Source organism: Anolis sagrei, chromosome 2 (genome assembly GCF_037176765.1).
Source record: "Anolis sagrei isolate rAnoSag1 chromosome 2, rAnoSag1.mat, whole genome shotgun sequence".
Lineage (NCBI taxonomy): Eukaryota > Metazoa > Chordata > Lepidosauria > Squamata > Dactyloidae > Anolis > Anolis sagrei.
Window position 1 is genome coordinate 172,491,785 of NC_090022.1, and position 13,700 is coordinate 172,505,484.

A 13,700-nucleotide genomic window follows, 5' to 3' on the forward strand; every position below is an offset into this window, starting at 1 on the left:
GATTGATAGATTGATTGATTGATACTAGATGGATGGATACAATGGATAGATAGATAGATAGATAGAGAGAGAGAGAGAGAGAGAGAGAGAGAGAGAGAGAGAGATAGAAGCCCGAGAAGCTAGGGTTGCACGTCAGCGGCCCCTAGAGGCCAACGTGGGCACTGCAGCAGCGGGCCGGACAGAGCGGGAGAAGCAGGGACAGCAGGCTCAGCATCAGCGGGAGAAAGAGAGGAGCAGCGTTCCACAGCCCTGCGGATTATCAAGCGCCGCGCCCTCCGATTGGCCGGCCCACCTGTCCTTCATCCCTATCATCACTTTCGCCAGGCAGGAGGAGGAGGAGGGTAGCTGTCCCCGTTGCCCTGGCTACCACCGATGGTCCCTCCCCGGCTCAAGCGCTGCTATTTCGGGCAGCAGCAGCAGCAGCACCGCCACTGCCACCAAGGTTGTCTCTCCCTCTCCCTCTCTTTCTCTCTCTCTCTCTGTCTGTCCTCTTTGCAAGCTCTGCTCCTGCTTGGCCAAGGGTGGCTGGCAGGTAGGCAAGCCCAGACCGCGGGGGATTGGGGCAAGCCAGAACAGAGCTGGCGACTGGAGCAGCAGCCCCAGAGGTAAGGGCATCTTCCTCCTCTTCCTCCCTCTCTCCCTCCCCAGGCTCCCAGTATCAAAGCTGGCTGGAGGGATGAGCCTTTCTAATAGGATTCTATCCCCATCCCACACCAGTCTACTCTGCAAGGGGGGAGAGAAAGAAAGGGTGGGGAAGGGAGGGCAAGAAGATGAAGGGATGGACTGTCCAAGGAGACATAGGAGCAGAGGAGGAGTGCAGTGGCAGGAGATGGATGGGATGTGACAAGGCCAGCCAGCAGGAAGGGTGGCTGCTGTGAAGGGATGTGGCAGAACTCCCTGCGCAGAGGCTCCTCTGGCCCAAGCCCTCTCCCTCCAAGAGGGTGACCAGGCGGGCAGATGAAGGGGGGATTAACCTCAGCAGACCTTTTACTCCAGCATGGCTTTAGCTCAGTCACCGCGTCTGGACATAGAGCCAGGATGGGGCATCCCGGCCCAAATCCTAGGATTCTTCCATGACAGTGGATCTCATCATCTCCAGGGGTGGGGAGATGTGGTTTCTGGCCTCCCATCTCTATAGCACAGATAGCAGTGAGAGAGGGTGTCCTCTGCCTCCGGCCCTCTCCGCCTGCTTAGATAAGTGCTGAGGTCAGTCTCTGTTCTGGGAATCCCATCTCTCTCCTTCCCCTCCTGTCCTCTGAATCTTTTCCTTTGCTGGTCCCCTGCTTTCTAGAGCAGTGCTTCTCAACCTGAGGGTCAGGACCCCTGGAGGGGTCGCCAGGAGGTGCCAGAGGGGTCACCAAAGACCACCAGAAAACACAGCATTTTCAGTTGTTCATGGGGGTTCTGTGTGGAAGGTTTGGCCCAATTTTATCATTGGTGGTGTTCAGAATGCTTTTTGATTGTAGGTGAACTATAAATCCCAGCAACTACAACTCCCAAATGCCAAGGCCTATTTTCCCCACACTCCACCAGTGTTCACATTTAGCATACTGAGTTTGGTCCAGATCCATGCATGTAGCCGGGGGGGGGGGGGGGGGGGCTGGGGGGGCTTCAGCCCCCCCCCCCCCAAATTCTCATAGTGGTTCGTGAAAAGGCCTTACTGGTGCATTATTTAAACTGTTATGTTTATTCATATCATGATCTGATCACCATACTCAATATATCCCATATGCATGGGGGTATTGGGGTAATGATACAAAAGGTTTGCTAGGCTAGACCCACTTTCACTCACTCAATCCCCCCGAAACTCAGCCCCCCCCAAACCCCCCCTGAAAAAAATTCAGCCCCCCCCCCCCCCCCCGAAACGAAATCCTGGCTATGGGCCTGTCCAGATCCATCATTGTTTGAGTCCATAGTGCTCTCTGTCGGTGAACTACAACTCCCAAACTTAAGGTCAATGCCCACCAAAGCCTTCCAGTGTTTTCTGTTGGTCGTGGGCATTCTGTGTGCCAAGTTTGGTTCAATTCCATCGTTGTTGGAGTTCAGAATACTCTTTGATTGTAAGTGAACCATAAATCCCAACAACTACAACTCCCAAATTATGTTTCATAACAAAAGCAAAATTACAGTTATGAAGTAGTAAAAAGAATGTTATGGTTGGGGGTCACGACAACATGAGGAACTGTATTAAGGGGTCGCAGCATTAGGAAGGTTGAGAAACACTGCTCTAGAGAGTTCCTCCAAAATGTTTGGGTCTTGCAAATACTGCCAGGAGGCCCTCTCCTTTGGTATGGAAGTCCCGGGACCAGGGGCGGCTCGACCCATTACGCAAAGTAAGCATTTGCAGTATAGTTGATGTCACCCAGGGGCACTCTTGAGGCGCTCTTGGGGGAAAATAGACCTTGACATATGCGAGTTGTAGTTACTGGGATGTATAGTACACCTACAATCAAAGAGCATTCTGAACTCCACCAATGATGGAATTGAACCAAATGTGGCACACAGAACTCCCATGACAAACAGTGATTGGTTGGGGGGGTGGGGGGACCAAAATACTGTTCACTTACCGTTGAAAATTACCTAGGGCCGCTTCTGCCCGGGACTGAGGGCCCTTCCACACTCACCCAGAATATCAAGGCATGAAATCCCATAATATCTGCTTTGAACTTGGTTATCTGAGTCCACACTCAGAGAATGTAGGATTTTCTGCCTTGATATTCTGGGATATAGGGCTGTGTGGAAGGGCTCTGAGGTCCCTTCCATGTAGCTGAATAAAATCCCACATTTTCTGCTTTGAACTGGAATATATGGCAGCATGGACTCAGCCAACCCAGTGCAAAACAAATATTGTGGGATTTTCTGCCTTGATATTCCAAGTTAAATGGCTGTGTGGAAGGGCCCTGAGTGTACACTGCCATATAACCCAGTTCAAAGCAGATAATGTAGGATTTTCTGCCTTGATATTCAGGAGTAAAGGGCTGTGTGGAAGGGCTCCAAGGCCCCTTCCACGTAGCTGAATAAAATTCCACATTTTCTGCTTTGAACTTGAATATATGGCAGTGTGGATTCAGATAACCTAGTGCAAAGCAGATATTATGGATTTTCTGCCTTGATATTCTGGGATATAGGGCTGTGTGGCTCTGAGGTCCCTTCCATGTAGCTGAATAAAATCCCACATTTTATGCTTTGAACTGGAAGTATATAGCAGTATGGACTCAGACAACCCAGTGCAAAGCAAATATTGTGGGATTTTCTACCTTGATATTCCAAGTTAAATGGCTGTGTGGAAGGGCCCAGAGTGCACACTACCATATAACCCAGTTCAAAGCAGATAATGTAGGATTTTCTGCCTTGATATTCTGGGATATAGGGCTGTGTGGAAGGGCTCTGAGGTCCCTTCCACGTAGCTGAATAAAATCCCACATTTTCGGCTTTCAACTGGAATATATGGCAGTGTGGATTCAGATACCCCAGTGCCAAGCAGATATTGTGGGATTTTCTGCCTTGATATTCTGGGATATACGGCTGTGTGGAAGGGCTCTGAGGTCCCTTCCACATAGCTGAATAAAATCCCACATTTTCGGCTTTCAACTGCAGTATATGGCAGTGTGGATTCAGATAACCCAGTGCAAAGCAGATAATGTGCTTCCACCTTGTCTCCTGTGCTATTCTAATCTATATAAATAAGAAAGTCATGTTCGTTTGTGGGATTAACATAACTCAAAAACTACACCAGATTTGGACACAATACACCTATCAGGCCAAGGAGTGACCATCACTCATAAAAACACTAAAAAACACAGTAGACGAGACTTAAAAAGCCACAAACAAATTACAACACATGTGCAAAACCGTGTGTATGCAAACACACATATACACAAATATATACACACAAATATATACACACAAAACACATATACACAGACTGGGCCACAGCAACGGGTGGCAGGGGACGGGTAGTCTATATAAATAAAAATGTAATGTTAGTTTGTGGGATTAACATAACTCAAAAACCACTGGACGAATGGACACCAAATTTGGACACAAGACACCTATCAGGCCAATGAGTGACCATCACTCATAAAAACACTGAAAAACACAGCACAAGAGACTTAAAACGCTAAAAATACAAGAAATACACCTATCGGGCCAACGAGTGACCATCACTCATAAAAACACTAAAAAACACAGCAGAAGAGACTTAAAATATTATAATGTAATGCAATATAATACTAATAATAATAATATGATATTATAATTATATATTTATATTACATGTAATATTACTAATCATATTACAATATAATGGTATAGTACAATATAGTAATATTTAATAGATATTGTAATATGTTAATAATAGGCTTGGGCAATCCATGGTTCTAAATGGTTCTAAAGTACTTACAAAACTAAAGTTCTGGTGGTGAAAATTTCAGAACTCTAACAAAACTTTCAAAATTTAATTATTATTTCATTATTGGTGATTTTAATGACAGAACCAATTAGGAACTGCCATTTATTATGAAATTTTGAGAGTTTTGTTAGAGTTCTGAAATTTTCACCACCAGAACTTTAGTTTTGTAAGTACTTTAGAACCATTTAGAACCATGGATTGCCCAAGCCTAGTTAATAATATAATCTATTGTATGTAACTATAATGTTTATAATATTATAATGTAATGCAATATAATACTAATAATATGATATTATAATTATATATTTATATTACATGTAATATTACTAATAATGGTATAGTACAATATAGTAATATTTAATACTGATATTGCAATATGCTAATAATATAATATATTGTGTGTATATATATATATATATATATATATATATATATATCTTGTAAGCCACTCTGAGTCCCTTTCAGGGTGAGAAGGGAGGCATATAAATATTGTAAATAAATAATTAATATTGTGGGATTTTTTGCCTTGATATTCTGAGTTAAATGTCTATGTGGAAGGGCCATTTAACTGGGTTACACTGCCATATAACCCAGTTCAAAGCAGATAATATGGGGTTTTATTCAACTGTGTGGAAGGGGCCCTAGCAGCAAAGCGATCACATTTCTTCCCCTCCAAAACATTTGCCTCCATAACTGAAACCGAGACTGTGATCTTTCACATGACTCAAGAGAATGAAACCCAAAGGCCTGAAGGAGGTGGTGTCTCTCTGTTTTTGTCAGTGTGATCAGGCAGTGAAAGGGCAGATCAGGCACAGCATTGATGTGATAAGGAAATGCCGGGCGGAATTACAAAATCTTTTTATAATCATGTTGTCGATTTGACCTCAGCCTGGTCGCAGCTGTTGTGCGAAGAGAGTTGGGAATCGTGATAGGACTGGTCTTGTCTGTGTTACTGCAGCACTAGCTGTCAGAAATTCAGAGAGGGTCCACAACATTAGGAATCTGTTCACAAAGTTGGTTCCAGATAAGAAAAAAATGGGCCATGGCAAGTGGGTTTATCTGTATTATGTGAACAGATTGTGCTGGGTTTATTAACAAGCTTTCCATGTGCAGCTTTTCTTGTTCCATGAGGCATTCTCTGAGGCAATCCACCCTAACGTAGACCAAATGAGTAAAATTATATACTGTGCTTAAATAGTCCAGCCCTGGCCAGTGTCGTGATGTGTATATTGAATTGAAGAGGTCTCAGAAATCATTACAACAGTTTCGTAAGGTAGGTTAGTGTTACTATCCCAGCTTTGCCAGTGGAGGAGAGCTTGCTGTATTTGTGTTTTTGTTGTCGGGCGTTTTAGAATTTATTTATTTATTTATTTACAGCTTTTATATTCCGCTCTTCTCACCCCGCAAGGGACTCAGGGTGGATTACAGTGTACACATATATGGCAAACATTCAATGCCAATTTTTGACATACAAACATATACAGACATACACAGAGGCTATATTTAACATTTTTTCTGGCCGCCAGGGGAGCTGTCGCTTTCATCGTCCATCTGCGATGCTGATGAAGCACTTCCGCATTCCCCGCATGCTTCCCCGCTGAAATGCTTTGCTGGAGTCTTCTTTATGGCCTCATAAATCAGTTAATTTAGCCTCCCCACACTTTAAGGTGGTACCTTATTTTCCTACTTGACAGATGCAACTGTCTTTCGGGTTGCAAAGATCGACAACAGGCTACACACAATTGGTTGGAAACCCACTCCAACCTGGGCTGGCTTCGAACTCATGACCTTTTGGTCAGAGTGATCTTAATGCAGCTGACACTCAGCCAGCTGCACCACAATCCTGGTGCAATGGCCATTGATTAGGCCCAAGCCATTATGGATAGCCTGGTGAGAAAAGGGAAGCCAATATTCCAGAATAAATCTCACCAAGTTGAAGAGAAAAACACCAAGATGTTTATTTCATTCCAGCTGGAAAGGATGATGATTGCAGTAATTCTGTCAAACAAATTGACATGTCTCCTAGGCAGGTAAATACAGAATATATAGATTTCAGATTCAAACATTTCCATGCCCACTCCCTGAGGCATCTTCGTTGTCATTGGCTGTGACATCGGCAAGCTAGCAGGATAGCCAATGGTGGCCTGAGCTCTGCTTTGGCCTCTCAGCCAACGGAGTGGAAGGGAGGCGGGCAACAGGAAAACAATGAAGAAATGTCCAGTTGACTGGTTTAAATGACTAATGTTTGCAAAATGGCTCAGCGAGTGTGTAAGCCCTCAAGCTGGCCAGGGTTTATTGTTTAAGTTCCTTGGAATCATCATCTGTATTCGGCCCAAATGGCTAAGTCCTTTGTTTTATCATCCGGAGATATGGGGTGTGTTGATGAACTTTGGAACTGGTTTCGGCCAACAGGGCTGACATAATGGAGGAAGCTGTAGTGAAGTCCTAATTCCTTGCAGATAGGAAAACACCTTTTGTGTCGGTGGATCAAGATGCCCAGAGGTCTTATCTCCAGATGGACTAGCCTTGTGCCCTCCAAGATCTGGCTGATAAGAACCATTTGAGTTGTTGTAGGTTTTTTTGGGCTATATGGCCTGTTCTAGAGGCATTCTCTCCTGACGTGTCGCCTGCATCTATGGCAAGCATCCTCAGAGGTAGTGAGATCAGAAGTAGTGACCTCACTATCTCTGAGGATGCTTGCCATAGATGCAGGCGAAACGTCAGGAGAGAATGCCTCTAGAACATGGCCATATAGCCCGAAAAAACCTACAACAACCCAGTGATTCTGACCATGAAAGCCTTCGACAATACAAAGAACCATTTGTTTTATTGTCCATGCAAATGGGTGTGGTGAAACCTTTTGTTAGGGGATTAGTAGCTCAGGAAGCATGAGGAGACTTCCTGAGCTAGGTGAGTTGCTGGATTTTGAAAACAATGGCTTTTCCTTCATATTTCATAAATATAGACATACACACATATAGTGGGAAAAGGGAACATACAAGGAAATCCTAAGGGATAAACCATGCAAGGTCAAGGGAGCCCTGTCAGCCCTCGCTCCCTCCACGCTCCACCAAAGGCACATATAGATTAGTGAAATATCATAAACGTTCATAAGGGTTTGGTGTAGGGTCCCTAAGAGTTCCAAAGTCCATGAAAAGTTTATTAAAGGTTTCCAAAAGTTCATAGAAAGTCCATAAGAGTGCAGGCGAAACATCAGGAGAGAATGCCTCTAGAACATGGCCATATAGCCCGAAAAAACCTACAACAAAATGATATCGGGGCACCTCTGATATCATTTTGAGCAAAGTATTTTGAGGATAATAGGTTCACTTTATAGTCACTATGCTGTGCTCTACCTCTTTCAAAAATGTGGTCTGATAAAATATAACACCTTTGCCCATATTTCTATTCTATACTCTGACCTGCTTTGAGCCATGGGGAGAGGTAGATAAGAAATAAAATTATTATTATTATTCATGGGATTGTTCAGAAATTGAATATGACTGATATAGAAAATACTGACATAAAATGATTTTGTATAATACCACTTAACAGAATAATATGTCCTTCTCCTATACCACAGTTGTGAATAGATACCTTCCCTTTCAAACCCTTCCCCAGCTCACTTTATGTAGAAAATCGATAATCAAAATAAAGGCTAGATAGAGAATTTCCCCTTCCTGACATGCTAGCTTTCAGTGTGCAGAGACAAAAGCTTTATCAGTGGTGGTGATAGAACTAAAAGCAGGCTATTTTAAGGGTATCATAGAGCGAGTTTGAATAACTGTACATACACCCACACATAACTGTTCTTCTGACCTACTCCAGAAACACCAAAATAGTATTTATTTATACCTTTTTTCTCATCCCGGGGGGACTCAAAGCAGTGTACAACATAAAAAAATTACTATTATTATTTATTTATTTACAGTATTTCTTTTCTCACCCCTAGGGGAACTCAATGTTGTTTGTACCAGTTGAATTGCTCCCCCCGCTCAATTGTTTGGCCCCACCTCTTCCTAGAAGAGGTGGGCAGTGTTTCCTTCTTCATTCTACCATCAGATAGCTTTATTTATTTATTTATTTATTTACTTTGCTTATATACCGCTGTTCTCAGCCCGGGGGCAACTCACAGCGGTGTACAACATAGAAACAGGTTCAAATTCAAGACACAATCTAAAATAATCAATAGCGTTAACCAAAAACATCGTCATCAAAAACATCATCAATAATACAAAGGCCATTCCACGTCGTCTCATTGTCTAAACCACAATCCAGTATCATTTTCCGTTGTTCCATTCCTGTCGTCATTACCAATTATTGCATTTCTTGTTCGAACGCCTTCTTGAACAGCCAGGTCTTTAATTTCCTGCGGAATATCATCAGGGAAGGAGCCAGTCTGATATCCACAGGAAGGGTGTTCCACAGCCGAGGAGCCACCACCGAGAAGGCCCTATCTCTCGTCCCCGCCAAGCGTGCCTGTGAGGCAGGCGGGATCGAAAGCAGGGCCTCCCCGGACAATCTCAAAGTCCTGGTGGGCTCGTAGGTCGAGATGCGGTCGTAAAAGTATCTTGGGCCGGAACCGTTTAGGGCTTTATAGGCCAACGCCAGCACCTTGAATTGAGCCTGGTAGCAAATCGGCAGCCAGTGGAGCTGGTACAGCAGGGGGGTTGTATGCTCCCTGCGTCCCGCTCCTGTTAGTAACATGGCTGCCGCACGTTGGACCAATTGAAGCTTCCGGGCCGTCTTCAAGGGCAACCTCACGTAGAGAGCGTTGCAGTAGTCTAAGTGGGATGTAACCAGAGCGTGGACTACCGTGGCCAAGTCAGACAGTATGGGCGCAGCTGGCGCACGAGCCTAAGCTGTGCAAATGCTCCTCTGGTCACCGCCGAGACCTGGGGCTCCAGGCTCAGCGATGAGTCCAGGATCACACCCAAGCTGTGATGTGATGGATGTGTAAAAGACTTGGGTTTAAAGCCCTTGTTTTAAGCTATCTCTCATCACCAGTTCTCAGGTTTTTTATCCTTGAGACTTATACTTCATGCCCAGATCTACCTGGACGACGTTGAGAAGTCTCAAGCGCCTTCAAACCAGTTCTTTGGCACCAGAGGAAGGCTTTGTGCCTTTAAATATAGGCCATTGGAATTGGGGTTGTGATTGTTCCTACATTCACAGCCATTGAGAAAGAGGGAACTTGGAAAAGCTTCTCAGCTGCAAAACTCCTTGGACCCAGGATTTCAGAGATTGTAACATATATTTTCTTTATCCCTGTTGAAACATCAAGTTTATACCTAAGAAAGATAACTCATTGTGAACAATAAATACCATTTTGAGTTATCTGTTGTGTCTTGGTCCTTGGGAGTTCCAGTTTCCTATAGGAGGGCAAGAAGCAATCCCCTGGGGAGAGATGTCACCTCCATGTTTCTTTCACTAAGATTTATAGACCCCAGGCGCGACGGCACAGTCCCTGAACAGACTCAGAAGTGGAGCGGGCAGATCAAAAGACAACCTGGCAAAATGGCACTACCTAAAAGAATCCCACACCTTATGTGACTGTGGAGCAGAACAGACAATTCCACATCTGTATGCTTGTCCACTAGGCCCTGCCTCATGTACAGAGAAAGAATTGTTGGAGGCTACAGACAATGCCATTGCTGTTGCCCGTTTTTGGTCAAAAGATATTTAGCCACCTGCGCCCCTTCTATTTTTATCAGTTTTATACTAATTTATGCAAAATAAATAAATAAATGTTTGTGTCTCCCAGCAGGACCAATTGAGGCAACCTCTGGGGGCCCTGCGAAGCCCCCCTGTTGGTTGTGGGGGGCTAAGCTTGGGCCCCCGTAGTGAGATCCCTGGCTGTGCTGACTGTGAGGCAGTCATGGGGGGTGCCGGCCCCCATGTCCACGATTGGGGATCAGAACGGATAGAGCCCTGTGGCATCAGGTCAGTCCAGCTTGCTATCCCTTAACCTGCAAGGGCTGAAAAAATGGAAACAGGGAGAGAGGGAGGGAAGGAAGGAGGTGGGAAGAGAAGCTTAACATTAAGGTCTCCTTGTCCTCCATCTCCTCAAAGCTGCAGTACACGGCAAAGTCCTCAGGTGACATGTGAAGCTCGGATCCCCTCAGCAGAGACTACCCCAGCTGCAGGAGGTGAGTGAAGGGGTAGGATTCCTTTATTTTGGGGGCGGGGAGGGTGCCCGAATGGATGGCCCATTGAGAAGAAAGAGATGGTCCAAGCCTTGAACCTTTCCACAATGTACAATTTCATACTTTGACTTCTGCAGCTACATCCAGTTGAATTCTGGTGTTTGTCACTTGGGCTGGATCTGCAGTATATGGTCAATGGAGACCGAACTGCATTGAACTGCATTATATGGGTCTACACCAGGCTTGGGCAAATTTTGGCCATCCAGGTGTTTTGGACTTCAACTCCCAGAATTCCTAACAGCCGGTAGGCTGTTAGGAATTCTGGGAGTTGAAGTCCAAAACACCTGGATGGCTGAAGTTTGCCCATGCCTGGTCAACACTGATAATATATACTACATTTCTGATCAGCTCTCTGGCAAGAATTTTCTAAGTACTCCTCCCTAAATGGCAAATCCCAGTATATCATGGCAATTAAAGTAGAATCGTAGTGTTATGACTGTGTCGTGTTACTAGGTCTCCGATTGATTTTTAACTTTCAGTCAGAAAGGAGAAAACGATAGCAATGCTGATTGACTGCTACCCATGTCCAGATAGAGTCAAAGGGCTCTATAGCCCATCTCTTCATGGCCCCAGAAGTTGCCAATGGACCCTTCCTTTGGCTCATGATCACTCCCTTGTTTTGTGGCTAGATTGTACGTGACTGCAAGTAATGTTTTAAAAGGAGCATTCTATCTAACCCTCTTGTCTTGTCCAAAATGGGGCAAAGAGTTCAAAATAATAATAATAATAACAACAACAACAACAACAATAATAATAATAATAATAATAAGTAAAGGTGGTCCCAGTGGTTTTTTTGTCGTGTCAGGAGCGACTTGAGAAACTGCAAGTCGCTTCTGGTGTGAGAGAATTGGCCGTCTGCAAGAACGTTGCCCAGGGGACGCCCAGATGATTTGATGTTTTTATCATACTTCTGGGAGGCTTCTCTCATGTCCCCGCATGAGGAGCTGGAGCTGATAGAGGGAGCTCATCCACCTCTTCCCGGATTTGAACCTGTGACCTGTCGGTCTTCAGTCCTGCCGGCACAGGGGTTTAACCCACTGCGCCACTGGGGGCTCCTGTCCCAGTGGTGATTGGTACACTGGGTGCAGTGCCTAAAGACCTTGGCCTGCACTTAAACACAATCGGCGCTGACAAAATTACCATCTGCCAGCTGCAGAAGGCCACCTTACTGGGATCTGCAGGCATTATTCGCCAATACATCACACAGTCCTAGACACTTGAGAAGTGTCTGACGCAGGCATGTAGCTGGGGGGGGGGGGGGCGCTTGAGGGGCTTCAGCCCCCCCCCCCCCCCCCGAAATTCTCATGGTGGTTTGCGAAAAGGCCTTACTGGTGCATTATTTAAACTGTTATGTTTATTCATATCATGATCTGATCACCATGCTCAATATATCCCATATGCATGGGGGTATTGGGGTAATGATACAAAAGGTTTGCTAGGGTAGACCCTCTTTCACTCAGACTCAGCCCCCCCCCGAAACTCAGCCCCCCCGAAACCCCCCCTGAAAAAAATCCCCCCCCCCCCCGAAACGAAATCCTGGCTACGGGCCTGGTCCGACGTGTGATCCAGTGTAACAGCCAGCAGAGTGTCTGCTGTGGACTCATCTTGTTGTGTTTCAAATAATAATAATAATACTTTATTTATACCCCGCTCCATCTCCCCCAGGGGGACTCGGTGCGGCTTACACAATATAACACAAAAACATAGTATAACCAAAAAAAAGAAAAACATAAAATGCAAAACTAATATAATAAGTGATACAACAATATAAAATCAAACATTAAAAACACAAAAGCTCTCTTGGCCAAGGTGAAAATGGTGAGATGCAGAAAGGAGTCAGGGGTTGGGGGTTAAGTGTGAGAATCTGTGAATGGAAAAATTGGGGTGCATCTATACCGGGGTCCTCAAACTTTTTGAACAGATGGCCAGTCACAGTCCCTCAAACTGTTGGAAGGCCGGATTATAATTTGAAAAGAGCATGAATCAATTCCTATGCACACTGCACAGATCTTATTTGTAGTGCAAAAAACACTTAAAACAATACAATAATTAAAATGAAGAACAATTTTAACAAATATAAACGTATTAGTATTTCAATGGGAAGTGTGGGTCTTTTTTGGCTGATGAGATAGGATTGTTGCTGTTTTTGTGTGCTTTCAAGTCGTTTCAGACTTAGATTGACCTTGAGCGAGGGCCAGGTAAATGACCTTGGAGGGCCGTATCCGGCCCCGGGCCGTAGTTTGAGGACCCCTGATCTATACTATAGAATTAATGTAATTATCTTAGGGTCATAGAAATTGAAAAGACCCCATCCAGTCCATTTCTTTGGGCAAACATATGCAACCATTCATTCCCACTGATAGGAAAATCTATTTTCTTCCCAGTCAAGCCAGCTTGTAAACAACCCATGGAAAGTGAAAATCACTTGAAGTAAAAGGTGATTCTATTTTCCCTTCTTGCCCCACTTTGAGATCATATACTGGTAATATTTATACAGCCAGATGTGGGTGGGTAGGCTAGGAAAAGTCATGTTAGGATTCAATTTTGCTACGTGTTCCAAAATATAGCCTTTTTTCGGCCCAAGTGGATCAAATGGACTATTCCAGTGCTAAAACTATAGGCCTTTCCACACAGCCATATAACCCAGAATATTTATTTATTTATTTATTTATTTATTTATTTACTGTATTTGTATACCGCCTTTCTCAGCCAATCAGCTACTCAAGGCGGTTTCACAGTACACACAATATCATAAAACAAGTTAAAACATTAAGACAGTATAAAATAACAACAATAATAACAACGATATATAAAACAACGATAATATTAAGGCAGATAAGCCACAATATCTACTTTGAACTGGATTATCCGAGTCCGCACTGCCATATAATTCAGTTCAATGTGGATTTTGCCATCTCATTCTTCCCCTGATGGAACATCTGCTCTGTTAAAACTGTTTTTAATATGTTTTATTGCATTTATATGTTCTAAATGTTTTATAATTTGATATGTTATATTTATTATTTATTGTTGCATTTACTGCATTTATATGTTTTAATTGTTTTATAATTTGATATGTTATA

General features: G+C 44.0%; 1 protein-coding gene across 4 annotated transcripts in view; it reads left to right on the forward strand.

Annotated features, from left to right (window-relative positions):
* Window positions 1-230: 230 nt before the first annotated feature.
* The window catches only part of MAGIX (MAGI family member, X-linked), a 64,168-nt gene continuing 50,698 nt past the window's right edge, over window positions 231-13,700 (forward strand). The window contains exons 1-3 of one of the 4 annotated variants that reach the window (XM_067464145.1): window positions 231-605; window positions 10,176-10,354; window positions 10,484-10,560. In XM_067464145.1, coding sequence (XP_067320246.1) covers window positions 10,290-10,354; window positions 10,484-10,560 — 142 coding nt within the window. In that variant the 5' untranslated portion in view covers window positions 231-605; window positions 10,176-10,289. Of the gene's footprint in view, window positions 606-10,175; window positions 10,355-10,483; window positions 10,561-13,700 lie in introns of those variants that run through there. The other 3 variants (XM_067464146.1, XM_067464143.1, XM_067464144.1) reach the window with 3 other exon arrangements.